This window comes from Podarcis cretensis (genome assembly GCF_951804945.1).
Source record: "Podarcis cretensis genome assembly, chromosome: 14".
NCBI classification, from domain to species: domain Eukaryota; kingdom Metazoa; phylum Chordata; class Lepidosauria; order Squamata; family Lacertidae; genus Podarcis; species Podarcis cretensis.
Genome location: NC_137183.1, coordinates 4219796 through 4243424, shown reverse-complemented (window position 1 = coordinate 4243424; position 23629 = coordinate 4219796). Strand labels below are relative to the sequence as shown.

The following is a 23629-nucleotide window of genomic DNA, read 5'->3' as shown; positions in this document are numbered from 1 at the left end:
TTTCTCAGTCGAGTTAGTGATTTTCTGCTCGGGAAGGGTCTGTTGGTGATCGACTGTCGGTGCGGCAAGTGGGCGATGGATTAGCGGATGCCGGCATTTCCTCCCCCCGCCCCCAAAAGCTCAACAACTCTGAGCCATCTCCCCTCATTTTCTTAAAATTGAGTCCCCAATTATACATGGGGGAGTCTTATACATGGAAAAGTACTCAAATGCCACACACAAACACACACCGGATGGGTCTTCCCCGCACCCCCAGAAGAGAGCTTTTAAGCTCTCAGGCTTTCCTACTGGTCTCTGGGAGGCTCTTGTGTAAGTTATAAGTTGCTTGTATTTCAGAACTGAAGCTCCATTGTAATTTAGCTGTACATTATTTCTGAGACACCGTTGCAGAAAGCACACTTTTACAACCGTATTTTCTTTTACCTTCCAAGAAATTTTTAGCATCTCGTATTGGTTATGTGACGAAGTATCCTGAATGCTATAACCTACAAGAGGTTACCAGCATCATGGGAGGAAAGTTCTGCACAGAACTGACATTTAAATTGGAAAAATGCCTTCTTGCTTTGGTAAGTTGTACTTTCTGGAGGAAAATGCTTTATACCAAGGCTACCTCTAACTCAGCATCATCTACACTGGCTGTTGCTGGTGCTCTAGAGTTTCAGGCAGGGATCTTTTCTGGCCCTTCCTGGTGATGCCAGGGACTAAACCTGAGACTTTCACAGGTTCTCTGCCACTGAGTGAAGACTGGCAGGGCACTTCTCATGACAGTTCTGGCACTGAACTCAAGTGTCAGGGACTGGTTGGACGCAGAGGAACAGTGGGAGGAATAAGTTGGGGAACCCCTAAGGGAAGAAGTCTCAGAGCCTGGGGATTGGTGGTGGCGCAACAATGAATGGTCAGAGGGAGAAGACTGGGAGGAGGAGATGTCAGAAACTGAAGAGGTAACAGAGCTTGGTGAGGGGGGGGGGAGTCTGGCAGGGAGCAGTCCAGAATCAGAGACAGGAGAGGAGGGAGAGCAAGCACAGAGATGAGTCAGGCTTGTGAAGAGGTATGAGGTGTCTTCCCCCTCTTGCTGTGACAAGCTTTCCTGCCTCCCCAGAACCAGGGGAGTCATGAAGTGGGAGGAGCAAAGATGGGCATGCAGGCACAGTCTCTGATTGGGTTATATATATATATATATATAATAAAGAGTTAACTCCAGCTTGCTCAGTGTGATTTAGTGATTGCTTGCTGCTGTCACTCGGGCACCATTTTTCATCATTGGACAGTTTGAGTGTTATTATTTACAGTTAAAGTGAATACAGCCAGAACAAACTAAAAAAGGGAAGGGAGTTTGTTAGGGAAGGGAAAAGAGATGGGGGGAGGAATAGATTCCAGCAGAGCCCTCTGGACATGTACTTCATGCAAATTGTTCCAAGTATGGATCTCAAATGTCTGAGACCTTAATTCTCTTATGCCATTTGTTGAAGGTAGCTTTTCATGCTTCACAGGAGTAAATAAGTCTTCTGACCACTGAGCAGTCTGAGTGTAACATTAGTCATTTGACTAAGAGTGTGATCTTTAAAGAAACACATACAGAAGTCAAATGGAATCCATTCCGGATGTCCGTTTGACTTCCAAAACATTCGGAAACCAAAGTGCAGCTTTTCATTGGCTGCATGAAGTTACTGCAGCCAACTGGAAGCCCCGTAGGATGTTCAGCTTTCAAAAATGGTTTGCAAACCAGAACAGTTACTTCCGGGTTTGCGGCATTCAGGAGCGAAAACGTTTGAGAACTAAGCTCTTTCAAAAACCAAGTGTCAGGTGGTGGTGGGTTGCTTGAGAGCAAACAGGCAAACCTGTCTTTTCCAGGCTTTATTCTGGAAACTATTTACAGTGAAGAGTGTCGTAAGTTCATGTCTGGCTCAATCGCTAGCAGAATCTGGGAGTGGTCGGTCCTTGTACCTCCCCCAGCATAACAGTCATGTGACCCCCAGCGTTCTCCTCCCCTCCCTGCGCCAGAACCTACTGTGCAGAATCGGTGCTGGCAAAGGGGTACTTTCTTCCTCTCCGGTTTGCTCAGGCTTGGTGTTGACCATCTCCTGGTCCCTGCACCTCCTCTCCACTGGAGGTGGGGCTTTCCTGCTCACCAGAGGAGGAACTGCTTTGCAAGATTTTCAGAGGTTCCCTATAACACAGCTGCCCTTCCACCTCTCGCCTCTGAGCTGAGGGCAGGCCCCTGACACCAAGGGTACGACTGTACTGAAGTTTTCTGTTCATTTGGAAGCCGAGCCAAAAGTGTTGGTTCTCCTTTTTCATTCTTTTTTCATTCTAGGGAAAGGTGAGCCTTGTTAAGCGATACTTTCCAAAACTGCCTGCACCAATACAGTTACCTGATAACCATAAAAATAAGGTGGACATTGCAACTCCAGAGCAGAGGGCTTCAATGCTTCACAATGTAAGTAAATGGGATGCTATCAGCAAGAACTATGACCACACAAACCCCTCAGTTGTGAACCAGCTGTTCTTAACAAACTATTCCTAGTGATTATTTTCTGTCAAAATGTACATCACATCACCTAATCAGAAATGACTTTTGTAGTGGCTGATACAGTTTAATAGAAGGTAGAATGGAGACATATACAAGTTTTAATTTGGTCTTGGATCCAAAGAACTGAAGGAGCAGAGAAAGAAAATGTGTTTGTGCAGTTGTGTGAATGGTTGTACAAGTGCTAGTTGAAGGCTTCTTGCAGTGGAGCAACCACAACATGTTGGGGGTCGCATTACACTATGAGAAACTCAGTTAATAAACAAGATGTGGTGTGGTGTGTAACATGTAAAATCCAATGCACTGCAAGCAGTTTTTTTTACAAGAGGCTTACCTAAGTGCTTACACTCTTGAGTTTGAGAATCAATTTTCTTGTGTAGCGATCTTCCACTAAGCTGGAAGTGATCCTTCCACTAAGCTGGAAGTGGGCACACAAGGCTTTTTGCTAGAGGAACAGTACATTCAGAACCAGGTGTCCATTAATCAGTGTTCTTCAACCTAGGTTCCCCTGATGTTGTTGGACTACAACTCTCAGCATCCCTAGCCACCTCATCCAATAGTCCAGCAACATATGGGGACCTGAAGTTGAACACTGAGTGAGCTTTTGTTCTGAAAAAGCCTTCAGCATTTTGCTCTATTTTCATTGTGGTTTTATGCACCACCTAAAAGTGCACTACAGCTGAAGAATTCTTCCAAGAGTTATTAGGGCATCTAATCATGCACGCAAGGAAGTTGCTTCCATCTTTAAAATCGTTAGTGTTTGAATCCATGAAAATATATCTGCAGTATTAATAAATATATTGACCCTGCTTTAGAAATTTGGCTCCTCTTTCTCCCCTGCCCCCAAATCAAATGATTTCCCCCCATAATATTTTCCCCTGCTGGATCAAGTACTTTCAGTACATGTCTAATAGTGGAATGTCATATTGCTCTCACTCTGATTTACACTTTGTTTTCTCATTTTGTTTTCAAAAAGGATGTTAGTACAGATCCAAATGCTGAAAAACTTGTATTGAAATATGGTCCTCAGGTAGTGCTGACGAGTGAGTCATTATTTACATTGTTGAACAATAATGGTATGAGTTACAGTGAACAGTGGGAACTTCCGGTTTCTGTGAAAATCATCTCTAATGAAGGTATATGCATGTTACTCATATATATATATACACACACACACACACACACACACAGAAATATATTTTGAGCCAAAGGGCTGGTGCTTATTTTCTGGTGCATATAATATAAATTGTGTGTTTTCATACATATAGCAGATATCAAATTAGAATATTATTGCCCTGACAACATTTCCTGCCACCCCTTTGAAGATGCTGGTGAATTTTGAACTGTACCCACATACCTAGGGGGGTGCCTAGTTGATCTAATTGAGACTTCCTTCTAAGTAGACATGTCTAGGATTGCATTGGACATGCTTAAGGGTTTTGCTGTTAATCTCTTGGAATTATTCTGGAAATGAAGGGGGAGGGGGAAATTTCTTTGTAGTGGGGAAAAGGTCAGTAATATCCAGAGGTGTTTTACTATGTTGCAGCAAAAACAAGACTTAGCAAATTTGTTAACAAACATCAGGAAATAACGAAGAATAGGAAAAATAGGTAAAGCAAAATCGCAAAGTTTATAGAGAGAGATGCACAGATATATTGCATCCCTTCTGACTACTTAGAACAGTAACAGTGTCCAGAGAAATGGAGCACAACTAATAATGATTTCTGGTGATATTTTCCTGCTACTTTTCCCCACTCCCACTAAATTGTTCTCCCAAGTTGATTATGACCATTGATTCTATTGCTACATAATTATTTGCAGTTATGCAGGAGAGGAGTCAAGGAACTGATTTGGTATACTGGTTCTCCTCCAACCTCTCAGCTAGTTTTTGTGGTTTTTTACTGTAAGGACAGTTGAAATGCAGTGGTTTGTGAAAGGAAAAGGTTTGTGAAAAGCAGAATAAGAAACCCGGAATTATCATTATCATCATCATTATTATTATTATTATCGTCATCATCATCATCATTATTATTCCCTGTCCATCTTGCTGGGTTGCCCCATTAAAGTTACTGGGAGGAAGTCACTTTTATTTCTCTGCTGATTAGTGCATCTTCTCACATCTTCCTTTAATTAAAAGGAAAACAGGAAGTTAATTTGTAGGTAGGTGCCCAAATAAAGATTGTGCTACTGGAAAGTGAACATACACTTTTTTTTTTCTTTAAAGGTTTCAGACCAGTCAAAGTTGCCTATATTGATCCCCCTCTCCCAAAAAAAGAGATGGCCATGAGAGAAAAGAACCATTTGTATCATGAATTTCTGGCAGATTTCCACATGACTAAAAAATCAAGCATTTTGGCACATGCTGCAATACTAGACAACCCACCTGAAGGACTTGTGAGTTCCATTTTTAAGCTTATTTAGTTTTATTGAGCACGAGGGAGAATTTAACTTTCCTGCAACTTATGAAATGGTACTGGATATCTTGTGTTCCCTGATCCTGCATAGAAATCTGCTACAGAATATCTGTCCTTGCTAACCTCCCTTTATATTTTGGGGTGGGGAAGTTTTAAGTCATCAAGGGTTGCATGGATACATTTCTTAAAAGTGCAAGCGCTCATCTTCATCCAGCTCTTCTTGATCCAGCTTTACCAGAGTCTTTTCCAGAGTGCTTTACCTTTCGTTTACATCGGTACAGAGCATTTCACCATGCAGAATGAAGGTGCCACTTGTCATGCTGAGTACCTGGGTGGGCTGGGTCTCTGCAGATCTTTAACTTTTTCAACCTGCCTCAGTTTTCTATCTTTGTTCTGCATGGCTGCCAGATAAACACACAGGAAGCTGACTTATTCTGAGTCAGACCGTTATTCCATCTAAGCCAGCAGAGACTGGCAGATGCACTCCAGGGTTTTAGACAGAAATCTTTCCAAGATTTACCTGGAGAAATTCCCTTCTTGGTAAAAATAAATAAATGAAACTTTCCCATTTTATTTTTACAACTACTCCCTGTGAGGTAGTTTAGGCTGAGAGATAGTAACTGGTCCATGGTCAACTAGTGAGCTCCATCCAGCGTCTCCTTGTTCCCAGCCCAACATTCTCAGCCATTACATCACACTCTGTACTATGCAGTGGATACAGGTTTCCCTAAACCTGTATTCTGACAATAAAATGTGGCTTTTCTTGATGAAAAATGTTGGCATTTAGGGTGGGCGTGTACGTACTTGTGACATTAGTCCCCCCTTCTCTCCAGGGAGCACAGGGCAATGTACTATTTATCCAGTTTTATCTGCACAACAAGCCTGTGAGGTAGATTAGGCTGAGTGTGGGTTATCCAGTGGGCTTCATGACTTTATGAACACAGCTCTTCACAATCCAAGTACACCACAGTGTTGAGTACAGCACTGGCTCTTAAATGTCACTATTTCCATTAATGTGCCTTAATAACAGAAAATGAGGCAAAATTCGAACAGGTAGCTAATTTGCAAATCCTTCTACAAGAACATGTTTTCCTCACTGATGAACTGGGTTTGAAAATCTTTGAAATGTTTTCCCCTTTCCAGTGTATACCTTCTAAACACTTCCATTTCCCTTGTTTTGCTTGTATCAGATGTAACAATCGCAATCTAATAAACCACAATTTGTCAGAACATGTGCTCACTTCCTTCTCTTACTGTGCTTTAATTCAACTACAGTTTCCATTATGTCCAAACAAGGAAATTGTGATTTATTATATTGAGTGCAAGCCCGGATCCAATCCTGGTTTGTCGTCTGAGATTAAGCCACAGTTTCCCAGTTCGGACCTGTTGTTAACAATTTCTGAATGTTTTCCATTATGACAAGAGAGAGTAATAGGAGGAAAAAGATGAGCACAGTAAAAAATAATTGGTCTAATAAACCATGGTTTGTTAGATTGAAATTGTTGTGTCTGAGCCTGACGCCTGAAACATTTTGATGCAGAAATACTGAATAGGCTTCATATATTAACTGTTAAGCAGATCATTTTGTTCACTGTTAAGAGTGGCTCTCTATGTATTTTTTTGTTTGTTTTCCTTCTTTAGCTGGGAGCACCACTTGAAGCATGCCAAGGTAGACGGCTTCAAGTACCTGACTCTGTGGATCTAGACTTTGGCACTGATGTGACAGAACTAGAGACGTTTGGTTCTGTATCTAAGCATTCAAATGCTTCTAAACTGGATAACATTCCTGCAAAACCTGCCAGTATATTATCAGAGCATGTGAAAATGGAGAAAGCACCAGTGTTGAACATGAACAGTGGCCCAAGCTTGCAGACATCCGACTCCATCAGCCTACCAATTCATACCAATGTCACATTGACAACAAAGCCTTCTACACCAGAGAGCAGTCCTGTGAAACATGAATATATGTCAAAAATCTTATCAAAGCACCTGAAAATGGAGAAAGAGTCAGTGTGGGAGGTAAACAGTGATGTTGGAGAAGGAAGGAGCAAAGGCCCTGAACAGAGGCTAGAATTAAGCACAGAACAGGATTTTAATAGGACTCCAGCATCAAGTGGTGGTGTCTTGGGTTTGGACTGTGAAACAATTTCATCAGTTAAAGGGTTCAATTTGATGGAAATTGAACTGGATGGCAAAAGAGTTGTTTACGTCAAAGATGAAACTCTGGACAAGAATACCTTATTAACTTCAGATAAAAAAGATAACTTCAAGGAAGGAGGTTTGGCTTATGCAGCCAAAGATGATAACTCATCCATTCTCTCCTGCTGCAGTGACACAGATGAGGAATCTTTGATAATTGACACAGGACATAAAAATGGCATTGACTGTGAATCGAGTGTGGTTGCTTCTGGCCGAGGCCCTGAAGCAGTTACTCCTGAGTCGCCTTGCTCGAAACAAGCCTTCTTAGGAAAACTGACAGATCCTTCAAGGATTCCAGTTCAAGAAATGGCTGTGTCCAAAAAAGATTGTGAACAGATGTCTAAAGAATTTGATCCTGTTGGGCAGATTTTGAAAATGCAAGCTGAACTTCTCAAGCCACCTTCTCCACACCGACAAGAGCAGCCACAGATGAATTCTGAAAGAAGCCCTGCACCAAACCAGGGGTATCCACCATCAAAAGTACCTTCTGCTATGGAGCCCAAGCAAAGTACCACTGTGGATACCAGTAACTTACCCAAGGTTACCTGGACATCATATTTTCAGGGATCTCAAAAAGGTGAGTTTTTTGGTGGCTCTGCTAAGAATGCGATCCCTGATTGGGCAAAGCACTACCAGAATCCAGGTGGTGTGCAACAACATCTGGGACATCCTGGCCAACCGTCAGCACTTTCCTCTTTGAGGTTGAATCCAATGTACCCATTAGTCAGACAGCATCCTTAAATGTTACAGGGCAAAAAATACACCTTTTAAATGGGCGAAGCCTAGTGAATGTGATGAGATATTGACCAACTGCCTTTTTACTCTCTCTTTTGGGAAGAGGTGGTTTGGGATGCAGCTGAAGATTGTTTGGAATATGAACCTCCTCAACAGGGCAATCTTATCTACAAGCTGTTCAGCCTTGGCGACCTGCAGCTACTGGTGCGCTGCCCTGTGCAGAAAGTAGAACAGAGGCCATCCAACAAGAAAGCAAAAGTCAAAAGGGTAAGCTTTTGTGTTAAGTGGGGCTCGTGTTTTTCCAGATATGTAAAAGAATGCAGTTTTCTCTTTGAGCCAATTCACTTGCCACCTCCTTGGTCAGCAGCCAGAGCTTGGTCCACTATGAGAAGGTGGAATCATAGAATTGAGTTTGAAGAGACCATGAGGGTCATCCAGTCCAGCCCCCTGAAATGCAGGACTCTTTTGCCCAACTTGGGGCTTGAACTCACAACCCTGAGATTACGAGTCTTCTCCTTAATCAACTGAGTTAGTGGCTTAGCTCCAGCTCCCACCCAACAGCATCCTCTTGCTTTAGCTGCAGCTCCCTCTGAGCCTCTCCACACTCTGGGTGGCTGACCTGCATGCTGTGCTGGAGTGCTGGCAGCAGCTGCAAGTCCCACTTTCTTCACCAAAGCAGAGAATGGGGAAATGAGGACTCCCTGTGCTGCTGCTGCTTTCCCCACTACCCCTTTCCACCAGCTCCTTGTGTGCGGCATCTGTGTAGTTCATTGTCTTCCAAGACTCCTTTCATTAAAAGAGTCCTATAGTTCTATGACGGAAGGAAGTTAGGGGAAAAACTACTTATGATGCTTTTCCTGACACTTTGTTTGATCATGTAAGCTAAGCACACAAATTTGTTGCTGCTTCTGTTGTTGTGCCAGCTATGCAGAAAGATGAGGAGCCTCCCAGGATGATTGGAGGCCCCTCCATTGCAGCTTGGGATGTGTGAACAACATGGTTGGGGCTCCATTTCTCCATAAAAAAACAGCTTTGTTGCTTGAGGGTGCTGTTAGATAAGTGTTTCTCAAGCTTGGGTCTCCAGCTATTGTTGGACTACAGCTCCCAGCATCCCTGACCACTGGTCCTGCCAGCTATGGATGATGGGAGTTGTAGTCCAACAACAGCTGGAGACCCAAGCTTGAGAAGCACTGTGTTAAATCCATGCCTTGCTGCAGATGCCTCAGTGGCATCTGTAGTACGAAGCACCATTCACCAGCTAAGGCTGCTCCTCGACAGAAAGGGCCTGGCCACTGTTATCCACATCCTGGAAAGTTGTTTGTTGTTTGGATGATTGCAACCCAGTATAGGTGAGGCCACCTTTGAAGTTTCCACACACTTCAGTTCATTCAAAGTACAGGTGCTAGACTACCAGCCAGAATAGGAATTTTCCAGCCCTGCTGCCTGAGTTCCTTTTAACTGGAGATGCCAGGGATTGAACCAGGAGCACTGTGCTTTGCTTCTGATCTATGGACCTGTTGCCTCCACAGTACAAACCAGAATCCAATCTAGGGTTGATGGCTCAAGCTAGTATTATGGTTATAATACTATATCCATACAAAGAACTTGCACTGACAGAATTTATGTACTGCAGAGAGAAATAAAAGTTCTCCATTTCAAAAGTCCCTTCTGTTTTGTTCCTTTCTGCTATGCAGTCATAGCATATGAACCATTCTACTGCCAATGCCATACAGTGAAATGTAAGGGGCAGGGTTTATCCTCTAAAGAATTGGAGAGGCATACATTTGGGGAAATGTTATTGCTATTCTGCAGAAGATAAGTAACACAAATGCTTATAAAATTACGTTTGTGGGGAGTTGCCTCAGAATATCTTAGTCCTCTTTTTGTCCTTGAACTTCCTAAAGGTGGCAGCATTGCACTTCTGGATTTTCAGAATACCCCGTGCATTCCATTCACATAGGTGCAAATGTTGTTAAGTACAATGAAGTCAGGTCATATAATCAGTATCTTTAGATTGTGGCTATCCATAACAAACTTTCCCAATGTGAGTAGAATGCACTGTATCGATGATGACATATAGAGCCATTACAAATATGCATCTATGCAAAATTGAAACCACGGTGTGGTTGTGACCTCAAGACTGTTTATTCCAGCAGTGGCAATTACTGCTGTGGTGCTCTTAAGAGAATACAAAAGGGTGAGAACCACTGTGTAATTTTTTTATTTACAGTGGTGCCTCGCAAGACAAAAAGAATCCGTTCCGCGAGTCTCTTCGTCTTGCGGTTTTTTCGTCTTGCAAAGCAAGCCCATTAGCGGATTAGCGCTATTAGCGGCTTAGGGGCTTAGCGGATCAGCTGATAAGCGGCTTAGCGGATCAGCTGATTAGCGGATAAGCGGCTTAGCGGATAAGCGGCTTAGCGGATCAGCCGATAAGCGGCTTAGCGGATCAGCCGATAAGCGGCTTAGCGGATCAGCCGATAAGCGGCTTAGCGGATCAGCCGATAAGCGGCTTAGCGGATCAGCCGATAAGCGGCTTAGCGGATCAGCCGATAAGCGGCTTAGCGGATCAGCCGATAAGCGGCTTAGCGGATCAGCCGATAAGCGGCTAAGCGGATCAGCCGATAAGCGGCTTAGCGGATCAGCCGTTAAGCGGCTTAGCGGATCAGCCGATAAGCGGCTTAGCGGATCAGCCGATAAGCGGCTTAGAGGTTAGAAAAAGGGGGGGAGGGAAAAAAAACGCAGGAACTCGCAAGACATTTTTGTCTTGCAAAGCAAGCCCATAGGAAATTCGTTTTGCGAAGCACCTCCAAAACTGAAAACCCTTTCGTCTAGCGGGTTTTCCGTCTTGCGAGGCGTTCGTCTTGTGGGGCATCACTGTACCCTGATGCTACAGAGCTGAAGGGAGGCAGACTCTCAGCTCTCTTAAGTTTTCCACATTTATATCCTTACAATACATGTATCGAAAAGTTGCATAGCAGAGGAAGTGGGGCAGGGTGTCATGGGCTGCAGGGTACCCTCCAGCGGGTGGGCCCAGCGCTGCTGGAAAACTCAGGGCGGGGTGGGAAGTGGGTGCTGCACAGCCTGCAGGGCGCCCCAGCTGCTGCATCCCTCCTGGTCACAAGCGGGCGCAGTGCTGCCGGAAAAAGCAGCATGGGGCGCACTGCTGGAAGGGAAAGGCACCTGGAATGGACACCCAGGAGAGGCGTGTAAGTGCCGGCCTGCAGGTGTCGCTCCCAAGTCCTGGGCGCCCTCCAGCTGCTTCCCTCCCAGGAGGGATGCATTCGCCCATGGTGTGTGTGTGGGGGGGTGCGCGCATACCCCCTTGTGCCAGCAGGAGTTGCTACGCTGGTGTGCATATTGTAGAACCTTCACAAAAAAGATAATCACCCAGAAGTTACTTCCTTTGCTACTTTGCATCTCAAAATAGTTTTCAGCTTAAGGGAAGACTTCATGAACCCCAGGCCTGGTCCCACGTAAGTCCAGTCTGGCAGTGGCAGTGAATCAGATTCTGGTTATTTATGAAGTATATAGACTAAAAATGTGTTAACCAAGTGAAAACACCCCCTCTCCTCTGGTTTTGCAGTACTTTCCAGTTTACATATTGTCAAAACTAGAATATCAAGCCTTCTATGGAGTGGAAGCATTAACTGAAGGTGAAGTATGTCGTCTGTGGACAGAGAGTTTGTTACATTCAAGAAGTTCATTTACAGTTGGTAAGTTCAGTCCTTCTGAACATAAGTTGATTTGTTCTGGGTTAATATTTTCTGATCCTGCACTAAGGGGATCGTAACTTCCTGTCATTTCCTTTCTGCAAAATTCTTCACATAACCTTTTTTTTTAAAAAAATGGCCAACTGGGAATAATTTCTCAATGGAAAAACTATGCTGAATGTTCCAATATGTAATTAAGTCCTGTGGCATGCATATGGAATTCATGGCCGCAAAGATGTGGCAATTGAACTTTTGATGGACAGCAGAGCCAGGCCAGAGTTTGGAGATGCAGTCCCTCAGAATTCCACCAGGGGGCTGGAGCCTCCCTGATTGGCTACCAAGACAGCCAGTCGGTGGGGGGTGGAGCCAGCACTTTGGGAGGGAGAATAAAAGGAGCTGTTTCTGAGGGATAGAGTTGGACAGGGATAGAGAAGGGAAAGAGATTGGAGAGAGGGACAGAGATAGGGTATAGTTTGGGAGATGGGGATTAGGATAGGATTTGACTGAGGGAGAGCTGGTTCTGATTTGAGTTGAACATCCACACTGAGGAGACTAACTCTAGCGAGAGGAAAGAGCCTCGTAGTTTAAGATAGGAAGACCATGTGGAGTGTCTTGGGAGGAGGGTATACAGACAGGAGTTATCTGGAGGGCTGAGTTTGAGCAGGGAGAGGGAGAAGCTGTGGGAATACAGACTACAGTGGTGCCTCGCAAGACGAAAAGAATCCGTTCCGCGATTCTCTTCGTCTAGCGGTTTTTTCGTCTTGCGAAGCAAGCCCATTGACGGCTTAGCGGATTAGCACTATTAGCTGCTTTTAGTGGCTTATCGGCTTAGCGGATCAGCTGATAAGCGGCTTAGCGGCTTAGAAAAAGGGGGGGAAGGGGGGGAAAGTCGGAAAAACTCGCAAGACATTTCGTCTTGCGAAGCAAGCCCATAGGGAAATTCGTTTTGCGAAGCGCCTCCAAAACGGAAAACCCTTTCGTCTAGCGGGTTTTCCGTCTTGCGAGGCATTCGTCTTGCGGGGCGCCACTGTACCTGGGTCTCATTCCAGCCAGGAGGGGAGAGTTCTTCTAGGAAAAGAAGAATCCCAAGCCAGTAACAAGGGGTGAAGTGATGCCCTGGGTCTGTTATACTAATCCGAATACCTCAAGAGTGGGATTACTAGTTAACTGACAAAAAGGACCCCTTTGCTCTTGAACCAAATTAATAAACTGTGTTAAAAACATTGACCTGAAGCATCTGCTGGACCTAAGCATAAGGACCTAGAAAGGAGAAACAGAAACTGAAATGTAACATCTGATTTTGAGGAGAGGGAGTTTAAGAGAAGATGTGCCTGTACTACTGTGTTTAAGCCTGTAACATAATCATATTTAGCTTAAGTAATAAGTTAACTTCTACCTGAAAGAACGCATCTCCTGACCCAACTTTGTTTCACCAACTTCTTCTTCTTCTTCTTTGTAAATAAAAGTTCTCTTGTTTGGTTAACTCCTGTCTGAGACTCCTTGAATCGCAGTTTCTCTCACACAAGATAGCCTGTGGTAAATTGAAGACGTTCATTTAATTGGCATACTGTGAGGTGGGTCTGCTATATTTAATTGGGAGCAGGATGAAACTGCTACATATTAATTGGTGGTTAGCAGTGGGATCCGCTACAGCCCCATGCATACAAGGCCTTTTAAAGGGATTAGAAAAACCCCAGGGACCATCAGTCTATTAGCTATGATTGCTAAAAGGAGCATCCCTTTTGAGAAGCAGCCTGTCTCTTGAAGATGGAGCTAAACAGAACAAAGTCATTGCCTTCATGTGCTGCTTGTGAATGTTCAGAGATATCTGGCTGCTTGCTGTTGGAAACAACTGATCCCAGAAGGCTATTCTCAAGTAAAGTATTGCACAACTTGTAAGAAGAAAAATAAAATCAGGCCTGTACTTAGCAGAAGTATGCCTAGAGAACAGGAATCTGAGTGTGTTGGATTATTGGTCCTTTCATAGAATCAAAGAATTGTAACCTTTTGGAAATATATCCCTTTGGAAATATCCAAAATATTCCAAATATCCCTTTGGAAATATCCAAAGAGTCATTATGACCATAAGCAACATTATTTGGAGTGTTGAAGGCAGATTCTTGATAGTCAGTGCCCTTCCTAAATAGACTTATTCACTGCTATCTGTCCATGACCCTTCATTGCACTGCTAACAACAATGCAGGGCTGGGTGAGAGACTTTTTGTTACTCCATTACTGGCTAGTGGAGATTAGCGCCGCACCCCATAGTTGAATTCGACTGGATTTAACTATCCAGGACTTACCTTTAGTTGTGCAGAGCAGTTGCTACTATGATATCATTTGCCTTGGAATAAAGAAATATGTTCAAAACTGAGCACCCTGAGTTAGCAAGTTTCCCAACTCTGGAAATTAGCAAAATGGAAACATATCCCAGGTCCCCATTCCAGCAGCACAGCATAGTTTTAATTTGTCTACCCTTGTGATTTTTAAGAGCTGGACTAAATCAGTTTCACAAGTATGAACAGATGGCTTTTTCTACTTTTTAAAGATATTGCATTTCATCATTTTATAAACCGCTTTGTGGGTTTTTTGAGTGTAGGGCAAGGCAAGAAAAAAAACCACACATACCTGGAAATAATAAATAAATAAATGCTTCTTTGAAGGTAGTTGAGTTACTGATAAAATATGCAGACTGAGGATGCCCAACCCAACCTCTCTCTCCCTCTGGCTCATAAGGATTTCTTGGTTAGAGGGATAAAGTTTAAAAGCAAGCCAACCAAAAAACAAACAAACCCCCACCTCTTAATAATCTTCCTTTCTTGTGTAACCAGCCATGAAGTATGACTGATAACCTTGCTGTCAGGAAATTGACATTTGCTTGGAGTTGATAGCAGTATGTCGAATACAATGTCTATGTAAAGTTTACCTAACTTCAGAGCGCTTTTGGCAAAGCACATGCAGTGGCTGGAAAGGTGCTCCACATTTAATGGCTGAACTGAAATTCAAACAAAGCACAATACAGATTCAAGACTGCGTTAGTTAGTAAGTGACAGAACATTCAAACAAGTGTTTAAATACTCTCCCCATCTCTGTGTACAGAGATGAATCAAAGAAATTAGTTGCAGAAAGAAACTTTCAGTTCAAGTTTATTAATTGTTCACAGACTTCTGCACTTCAAAAAGCAAATGTTTGATTCTTTACACAAATTCTTTACTAACAATGCATTTTTCCTTGTTAAAGATTTAAACGGGTTTAGAGCAAGCAATACACATTGATAGCTGAACAATTTAGAGGGTGGTCAGTGGATGTTTTTGTTTGTTAGTTTTTAAAAAAGAAACCAGTACATTACCAGCCACCAGCTCCTATGTGTGGCCCAGTGGTGACCAATAGCATTTAAGGCTGCTGTTTGGAGTAGCCTGAGACTAGAAAGATGGTTGTTTTAGGGGGTTCAGTAGAACTCACTCCTGGGTAAGTACAATAGGATGGTAGCCATCAGGATTTTGGGGTTTGTTTTACCTGGTCTCTCTTTATAGTTCTTAGTTTTCTTTTATTGAAGTTGTGATTGTGTCATGATCTTTTAATCTAAATGCTGGTCTGTCCTCCATTACTTGAGAATTTCCTTCATCTTTCTTGTGCAGTTCCTCATTTTTCATTGCGAAACCGCTTGGTATTTTTTCTTTTCTTCAGGTCATGTTGATGCCTTAACTTCAAAGTTGTTTCTGCTTGAGCAACTGCCTGCAGAAGGGTTGAAAAAAAGATTTGGCACATTTAAGTGAGTGAGCTTCCTATAATGTAAAAAATTTGCAAGGTACTTGTTAATGACAGCTTCAGAATATGAAGCATGTCTGAGCAAGCCAGCTCCTTTTAAATGTCATTCCTCAAGTTGCTACACTGTTAACAGTGCACTTTTATTTTATAACATTGTTGTGACCACCCTGGTTGAGGTATATTCTCTATTCCAACTCTACATGTTAATGATACAAATAAAATACAGTACAGGGCTACCGCTTCACCAGGTGCTACCTGTTGGTTTGTTGTTATGGTTTGGGTAGATGATATACTTAGGCAGAAAGCTGATGGATCATTTAGTAAAACCAAATAGACAAATTGGATGACATTAAGTTGAGGGAGGGGGCCTTTATTGTCAGGTGAATTTCCCCCATCAAACCATAGGTAGCACTTTCAGTTCACGCTGAATCCTTGCCAAAGCAGGCATCTTTCGTCATTGTGTGTGTTCTGAACAGTCAGGTGGTACAGGCCACACACTTCCAGTGTTCACTTTGCTGTCATGATTTTGAAACTTTTGTGAAAAAATGTAATATGAGATCCTCTTGCCAGATTTCCCACATGTCTGGTGCTGTGGTGGGTGAATGGGGCAGTACAGTGTTACTTCGGTTTTTGAACATCTCCATTGACAAACGTTTCGGTTTTCGATTGCTGTAAGCCTGGAAGTACCATAATTGGCCGGAATATAAGCTGCACCTTTAAAATTGGAGGGGGGGGGAGAGAAAAAAAGAAAAATACCTGGCTGCATATTGGGGGGGGGGGGGAGCCGCGCTGCATTGCCAATGGCCTTTCCCCTTCCTTGCTTTCTCCCTCCCTGGCCTTGGAGAGGACGGGGGACTACACACAAGGCGGGTGTTGCTTTGCCGCACTCCTGCCACTGTTTGCCCCGTGCTCTTGGCTGCACACCATACGTTTGTGAATATAAGCCACACTTTAACTTTTTACAGTTGGAATTTGGGGGGAAAGTTAGGCTTATATTCAGGCCAATACGATAAATGCTTCAGTTTTCGAACACACCTCAGAAGTCGAACATGAAACACAGCTTCCGTATTGAGTTTTCCGTTTTGAGGCTTCCATACTGAGGTTTTGGTTTTCGAACATTTTGGAACTCGAACAGTCTTCTGGAATGGATTATGTTCGAAAACTGAGGTACCACTGTATAGAGCTGAGTAGCCTGGTCAACTGATCAGGGAAGTTTGTCAGAATTCACAAACTATGTAACTGTATGTGTGTATGTTTTTGAGAGACCAATGATTTATAATGCACTAATTTTTAGTGTTCATGAAACACTTCCCTCAAATTATTTGTTCCTTATGAATGTTAATCTTTCTGTAAGTGCGGAACTGACACTTTTACAAGCACCACATAGGTACAAATAGTGTTAGTTAGTTCCATGCTTGCAAGAAACCTGTTGGTTTTAGGCAGGGGCCTTTGTTGTGTTGTTTTCAGCACCTGCTAAAAGCCTTTTGGTTTAGGCAAGCCTACCCAGACATATAATGTTAGCATGCAATTTTATTATGTACATTTTTAGCAACTGCCTGTTTATATTTTGATAAGATCAGACACTAAAATCAAGTTAACATAGTTTTTATCAGCATTTTAAGATGAATGTTTTATATTCTAGGTAAACTGCTTAGAAGTTAAGAATGATTAAGTGGTATATAACCATCCTGTTACATTAATAAATTTACACATGCAGGCCAGCAAATTCACTGAATATTCTCCAACATATACTGAAGAAAGTGAGTGGGTATGTATTTCCTTTGACTTTATTTCTAAATGGTCCATGGTCCTATGCTAATTTTGTCATAAGTACCAGAAAAGCCCTTGCAAACTTAGAGCTTCAGGTGCATAAGGAAGCCTCACAAGCTGGAAGGTCCTAGGGAGCCGTGCAGTGGAAGGCAACAAGAAGAGAAAAGGGGCGTGGGTAGCGGGATCCAGGATCAGGAACCGTGAAAGCTGCTGAGCCAAGGTTGTTGAGAATGAAAGGAAGTCAGGGCTGAAGTCATGTGCTAGGCAGACCCAATGCAAAAAAAGAACCCGGGCTGAGAGAAGCCACATTCACAGACCAGTAAGCTATCCAGCAGAGGAACAAAATAAGGAGAATTCTGCGCTTGTTTAGCCAGCGTCCTGACCTGAAAGATTTTCATTCATTCTTTTGTTAATCTTTTTATATGGCACTTTTCCATGGGGTTGTGGTTGTAGTAACTTGCAACATGTCGGACAATCAGCAATAATTAGCACAATTCAAAGCTGGTATGAACAATTGCAAATAACCATAGTGAATAGTCAGCAAGTACAAGGTAAGATTGTCAACAGTAGGAATAAACTGACCTAATCCAGCATCTTGAAACCAAACAGGAGAGGAGAATAGAGCTGAACACAGCAACAAAAATGCACTGTGCTTATTGCCAAACAGCATAGAGTTCTCCATAGGCATGTTTTTTGCCAGCCACACACTTCGCTTGTGGCAGCCTTTCTCCCAGCTCTCACCTGGGTCTCCTTGCTGAATCTCTTCTCTCCATATGGGAAGATAAAGATTGCCAGTCCTCCTTCAGACCCTGCATGCACTCACAGTGCTGCTATTTCTCAGGCTCTCCCCCCTAAGCTCCCCTTCATGCACTGTCTTCCACACCCAGGCCTTAGCATGCTTCAGAGCAGTGGAGCAGGGTGTGATACATAGAAAGGCTCAGGCTCTTGATGTTAGTGTGCCTCCACCAAGCTCCCCTTTCCAGTAGTTCTGTGCCCAGGAAGGAACCATTTTGGGGGGCCACATACAGGCCAGGCAGGGGAGAACAGGCTTCCTATGGATTGAGCACCTTGGAAGAACTGGTGACTCCAACTGCTAAGCAGCCTATTTTCTATGTCAGAGATGCAAGTTCTGGGCATGAGAACAAGGTTGCTTGCCTCTCTCCTCGCTCCATCACTCCCGAGTGCTGAGTGCTACTTCATCTGTAGAATATACCCTCATGTGATGTAAGCATGTGAAGGAGGTGTGCATCACCTGTGTACATGTGTTTCCCCCTACACTTTCTTCACAAACACATTTATTTATTTAACCAATATATTATTTATTTAACACATATGTGTTTGTGAAGAAAGTGACACGTGCTAAGCAGTCCTTGGAGTTGACTGGATCTAAAAGTCCCAAGTGAAATCTACAAGGTAGTAGAGTAATAGAGGGAGCATAGGAAACAGTTGGCCCTCCTGGCTACCTGCTTGAACTTAACTGTGACAAAGCCTTCTCCATTCCTCCTCCCAGAACCAGTGGTTGAGGAAAACAGCGTGGTGGTGAGGATTCTATGTGCAAGTTGTGTTTGCTTTCAAAGGACTTTGCATAGTGCAGGAGGTAGAACATTTAGTCTTGTACAAGTCACAGCTCTTAATGTTGTGGTGATCACACTAGAGTGCCTACTCCAATGCAGTACATCTGGCAAATGGGAGCAGAATACCCTTGTGCTGTTCCCTTTCTGTACTATTCATTTGCTTCAAAGCCACAAAGCCAACTATTTTAGCCTCCATTTGTACTTTTAGTTTGCAGGAGGGCTCTTACCTATTGGCTCATGCAGCAGGAGACTCTTCTGTTACCATCTATAAGAGCTGCGACGGAAAAGCCACCCGAGCAACGTACAACTTGCATTCAGCTCACTCTGCCCTGCCCAGCATACCTTCTGCCCTCTCAGTTCCGTGGGTGCCACTAGATCCCAACATCCCTCTGCCCTATCATTTTGCTCAAGGGCGAGTTCCATGCACTTTCCCACCAAAGCCAGCAAACCCTGTGAAGAACCAGAAGGTGAGATTTTAATATTACATTTTACATAACATTGTCATTTAAAAAAAAATAAAATTGTATTTCATGGCCATTTGATCTCACCATTTTACATATATTTTTCCAGTATATAGGTGTGCTTGTGTATATCTGCCAAGTGAAGATTTTATGTATTCATTCCTTTTCTGTTCCGTACCTTTGACATATGAAAGATACCAGGGTGGCTAGTAATATGTAGCGTAAACACTTCATATATCTGATGAAGTGGACCCTAGTCCACAAACACATGTGCCTTTTAAGGAACCACAAAGACTCTTGGTAGTTTTAGAAAATGGTATGTGGTTCCATTAAAAAAAAAGGAGCCTCGTGTTTTTCTTGATTGTGGCTGTGTGATTACTTCTAATGTAGGAAAACATGATTTTGTTGTTCCAGTTAGAAACATATAATTTTATGTGGGTGGTTGTTTCTTCTTTTTTCTTTGTAAATAAAACTAAACAGCTCCACTGAATGTATACATTTTCAGTCTCTTCCAACTATATAGTTGAAGCAGTGAGAAAATGTTCAATCTCTTGCAGCTCATAAGGAAGTCAGACAGGCCACACTGCTGTATCTATCCCACTATTATCTCTGCTAAGAGGCAACAGCTCTGGGGTTCCTTGCAGAGATCCTTCTGCCCTGAAATTATTTTCTAGTGATCTCAGGAGTTGAACCTGTGGCCTTCTCTCAACAGAGCCACAGTTCGTTGTGGGTTTTATTTGAAATATTTATGAGAATAGGGAAAAGAAATATATTCTGTAAAATCAAATATCTGCTCAAAAGATAAGGAAGAGCTTAACAAAGCTGCAACCTGTGATGTTATACTTAGAGACAAATGACCGTAAGCATAAGAAACTTAAGAACTTCTCCATCTATTCCAATATTCTGTCTCTAACTGGTCAGCCAGGTACCTCTGGTAAGCTTGCAAGAAGAGTATGAAAGTAGCTGCATGACCCTGTTTGCCCCCAGCACCTGGTAGGGTTGCCATATTTCAAAAAGTAAAAACCAGGACACCCCATTTTACAAAAACGCCCCAAAAACATGTTATTTTTGGTTGACTTGCCTAAGATCCAGTACAAAGCACTGCCTTTCAGAAATTCCCCCCAGACATCAATTCCACCTTTGAAATCCCAGTAATGTCTGGATGTATGACAGCCCTCGCACCTAGTATTTGGAGGTCTACTGCTCTCTACATCGTGGCTCCATTTTAACTGCCATGACTGATTGATCTAATGACATCAATGAATTTGTCCAATGCTTTTTGAAGCGATCCTAAGCCCAGACCACATCCCATAGTACCAAATTCCCTAATTACGTCCTGTATGACAAAGTACTTTCCTTTCTATCAGTGCTGGATCTACTGCTTATTTACTTCATTGAAAGACTTTAAATTCTAACATTTTGTGTGTGGAAGAGAAATGCCCTCCTCTAAACACCACGTTTCCCAAGGGTAGCTGGTGAATGGTTTATAGAGTAAGCTTGAATTCTAGTACTTCTTGAACTTGCTGGTTAGTGTAAAACATTGAAGCTGCAATCCTGTGCATGTTTATCTGGGAGTAAGCCATATTGAACTTGGTGTGGCTTAGTGCTGAGTAAAGTTGCATAGTATCACACAGTGTGTCTTAACACTGGGAATGTGGCCCAGTGTATAAGGGAAACAGCTGCTTCTGCTGCTATATAATCATTATTTAGTGCCAGCAAAGCGAAGGGTATTATCCAGTATCCAAAAGTGACTTGTTGCTTCTCTTATAATATTAGCCAGAACAAGCTCAGAGGTGTGGGTGGGACAGGGAGCAAACAGGTACTGTTTAATGAACAGCTAAAGAGAGATGAGTGTAAATCTGCAATGGCTTTTCTAAAAAGGTGAATTCGGGAGATTGTGAGGAAAGAGGAGTGTTTAAAAACACGGAGAGGCTGTTTGAACCACAAAGAATATTGTGGTAGAAAACGCAGAGATAGAAATGGAGAAGGAGGCGAAAGGTGTAGGCAGCTTGCCCAGCTCGAAAGCAAAAAGAGACAGCAAGGAAAGTTAAATAAAATACCTGCAATGTTATGCAAATCTATGCTGCAACTGCATTTGGAATACTGTGGGCAGTTCTGATAACCTCACATCAAAAAGAATACTGTAGAGTTGAAAAAGGTTCAGAAAAGGGCAACCAAAATTATCAAGGGTTTAGAACGACTCTTCTGCAAGGAGAAGTTGCAGACTTTTTAGTTTAGAGAAAAAATGTTTAAGAGATGACATGAGATTATAAAATTATGCATGGCATTGTAACTGATGGTGAAGAGAGGCAGTGTGACCAGTGTGGAGATTGGGGCATCATGGATCTGTTTTGGCTTGTTGTCATTTTGGATGTAGAGTGCCCTAGACCTTTGAGATGATACGTAGGTGTTTTCAGAAGCTGCATGTGATGTGAGTTCTGTGACTGAAACTCCCCAAGTCTTTTTTTATTTTGCATGGAGCAGGCAGGAGTGTGCAGTTTGGATTGGTGGTGAGCCCTTTGCCCCTGTGCTACAGCCTCCAGTGGAATTATGCATCTCAAAAGTGCTATTAGCTTAAGCTATTAACCCAGAAGTTTTTCCCCACCTATCGTATAGATGTAGCTACACCAAATCAGGGCAGCTGCCTTTGATTAAATGCAAAAACATCAGAAGGCTTCCACATCACTTGTAGGTTTTCGGGAAACCTAAGATATAAACGCTTGTTCCTGAAAGCTCTACTTGTGTCTTTTTTCATAGTAACTCAGGAAGTAGCTAGCCAGGAGCAAGATCACAGATCATTGGAATTTTCACAGATGCAGCTGAAGGGGTAATACTGTACAAAAATGCTGAGTATCCAATGAAGGCAGGGGTGTGTATCTGCAGAAGCTCACAGGTTCAATCCCTGACATATCCAGGCAGGGCTGGGAATGTTCCCTGTCTGAAACCCTGGAGAGCTGCTGTCAGTCAGTGTAGACACTGCTAAGCTAGATGGACAAATGGCCTGACAAGGCAGATTTCCACATTCCTTCCTATAAAGCAGACCCTTCACAGCAATATATCATGTAATGACATTTGCTCCACCCTTAACTGTTTTAGGACTGAGTTAAGAGAGAGGAAGAAGGTGTTTCACTGTTTTTCATTTCTGAGCAAATGTTAGCAAAGTTAGGTAGACTCTGCAAGAAACTTCACACCCTGATTTGAAGTAGTTTCCTCTTTTTCTCTCTCTTTTTCTTCCCTGTTCTTTTCACTCCTAGATGAGTGGGACAAAAGCACACACAGGCACACCCAACCGCAAAGAGCAAGTTCCCATGGAAACAAACAACGATCACCCGCCAGCTAATCCTTTTCGAAAGAGACGTGGGGCTGCCCAGAACAAGTCAATGATGAGAAATATCTACAGGCAGGCAAATCGAGGGTCAAATTGGAAGTGCTGGAAAAAACCAAAGATGAGCAAAGATGAGCCAACTTAGTCATTTGGAGGAAATGTAGAGCAGAAAATAACTTTTTTTGTATGCAAATGACTGTACAGCCATGGAGAGAATGCCAGGATGGGCGAACTTATCTGTTAAGAAATGCTGCTGTGTAAAACCTTTTGACTTATTTTCTGTATCCAGTCAAATTGGATGAGAGCTGTTTCTATCAAGGCAAGTGCAGACCTGAAGCAACCATCTAATAGCTTGCTGTTACTGGGCCAAGTTGCAGGGAATAAATGTGGGGAACTTTCTGAACATCATATTTTATTATTAATAAAATTAAACCAGCCACAGCATGCCTTTTGAAACCAGCCGTTGCACTTAATTGATCTGGGCCAAAGCAGATCCATAACTGACTCTCAAGCAACCCCCACTCCAGCTTCTTTTGGTTTTTCTTGGAAGTTGGTTGACTCCCACATCGCATCTCTTGGATCCTCACTTAAACAGCATGCTTGAAACAAGTACCACAGATACATGCAATGAGTTTGTGTTGCAAACAATTACAGCCCAATGCTGCATTTAAAAAAAATACTATTTTATACTTGTTTGAAATTGAAGTGGGCTACTCGCACAAAGTTACTTTAATCCAGTTAAAAATAATAATATGATTAATTTTTAATGTTCCAGTTGCACACTCTAAAAGTTTGAATTTGACTTTTCTCATCTGTTTGGTTGCTGATAGTGGTGTTTTTTTCTGTGCGTAGGTTGTAAAAAACACTTGTATTTTTATATCCTGAAATGATTCCAAGTTTGAGTCTTGTCAGCCTGGCTGCCTTAGTGTAATTTTAAGTTGTACATTGATAAACTACTTTTTTAAAGAAAACATTATTGCCCTCTTCAGATACACAGGCAGGCCCTATCATGAAGTGGTGGTGGTGGTTGGGTACAGCAGCAGATATTGCATCAGACTGATGCCACAGGACAGTTCTCCTGCTGAGCCTCCTTGAAATAAACAGCTGTACAAGAGCACCATAGGGTGGTTCTTCTGCTGCTGATGA

General features: G+C 42.8%; 1 protein-coding gene across 3 annotated transcripts in view; it reads left to right on the top strand.

Annotated features, from left to right (window-relative positions):
• Nucleotides 1–22939, top strand: part of ICE2 (interactor of little elongation complex ELL subunit 2) — a 31929-nt gene extending 8990 nt beyond the window's left edge. Inside the window, exons 5-15 of one of the 3 annotated variants that reach the window (XM_079953206.1) lie at nucleotides 432–566; nucleotides 2315–2437; nucleotides 3504–3570; nucleotides 4752–4921; nucleotides 6583–7717; nucleotides 7979–8142; nucleotides 11459–11588; nucleotides 15273–15357; nucleotides 17071–17121; nucleotides 18906–19164; nucleotides 22413–22939. In XM_079953206.1, the coding sequence (XP_079809332.1) occupies nucleotides 432–566; nucleotides 2315–2437; nucleotides 3504–3570; nucleotides 4752–4921; nucleotides 6583–7717; nucleotides 7979–8142; nucleotides 11459–11588; nucleotides 15273–15357; nucleotides 17071–17121; nucleotides 18906–19164; nucleotides 22413–22628 (2535 nt within the window). In that variant the 3' untranslated portion in view covers nucleotides 22629–22939. Of the gene's footprint in view, nucleotides 1–431; nucleotides 567–2314; nucleotides 2438–3503; nucleotides 3664–4751; nucleotides 4922–6582; nucleotides 7718–7978; nucleotides 8143–11458; nucleotides 11589–15272; nucleotides 15358–16995; nucleotides 17122–18905; nucleotides 19165–22412 lie in introns of those variants that run through there. The other 2 variants (XM_079953205.1, XR_013833040.1) reach the window with 2 other exon arrangements.
• The last annotated feature ends 690 nt before the right edge of the window (nucleotides 22940–23629 follow it).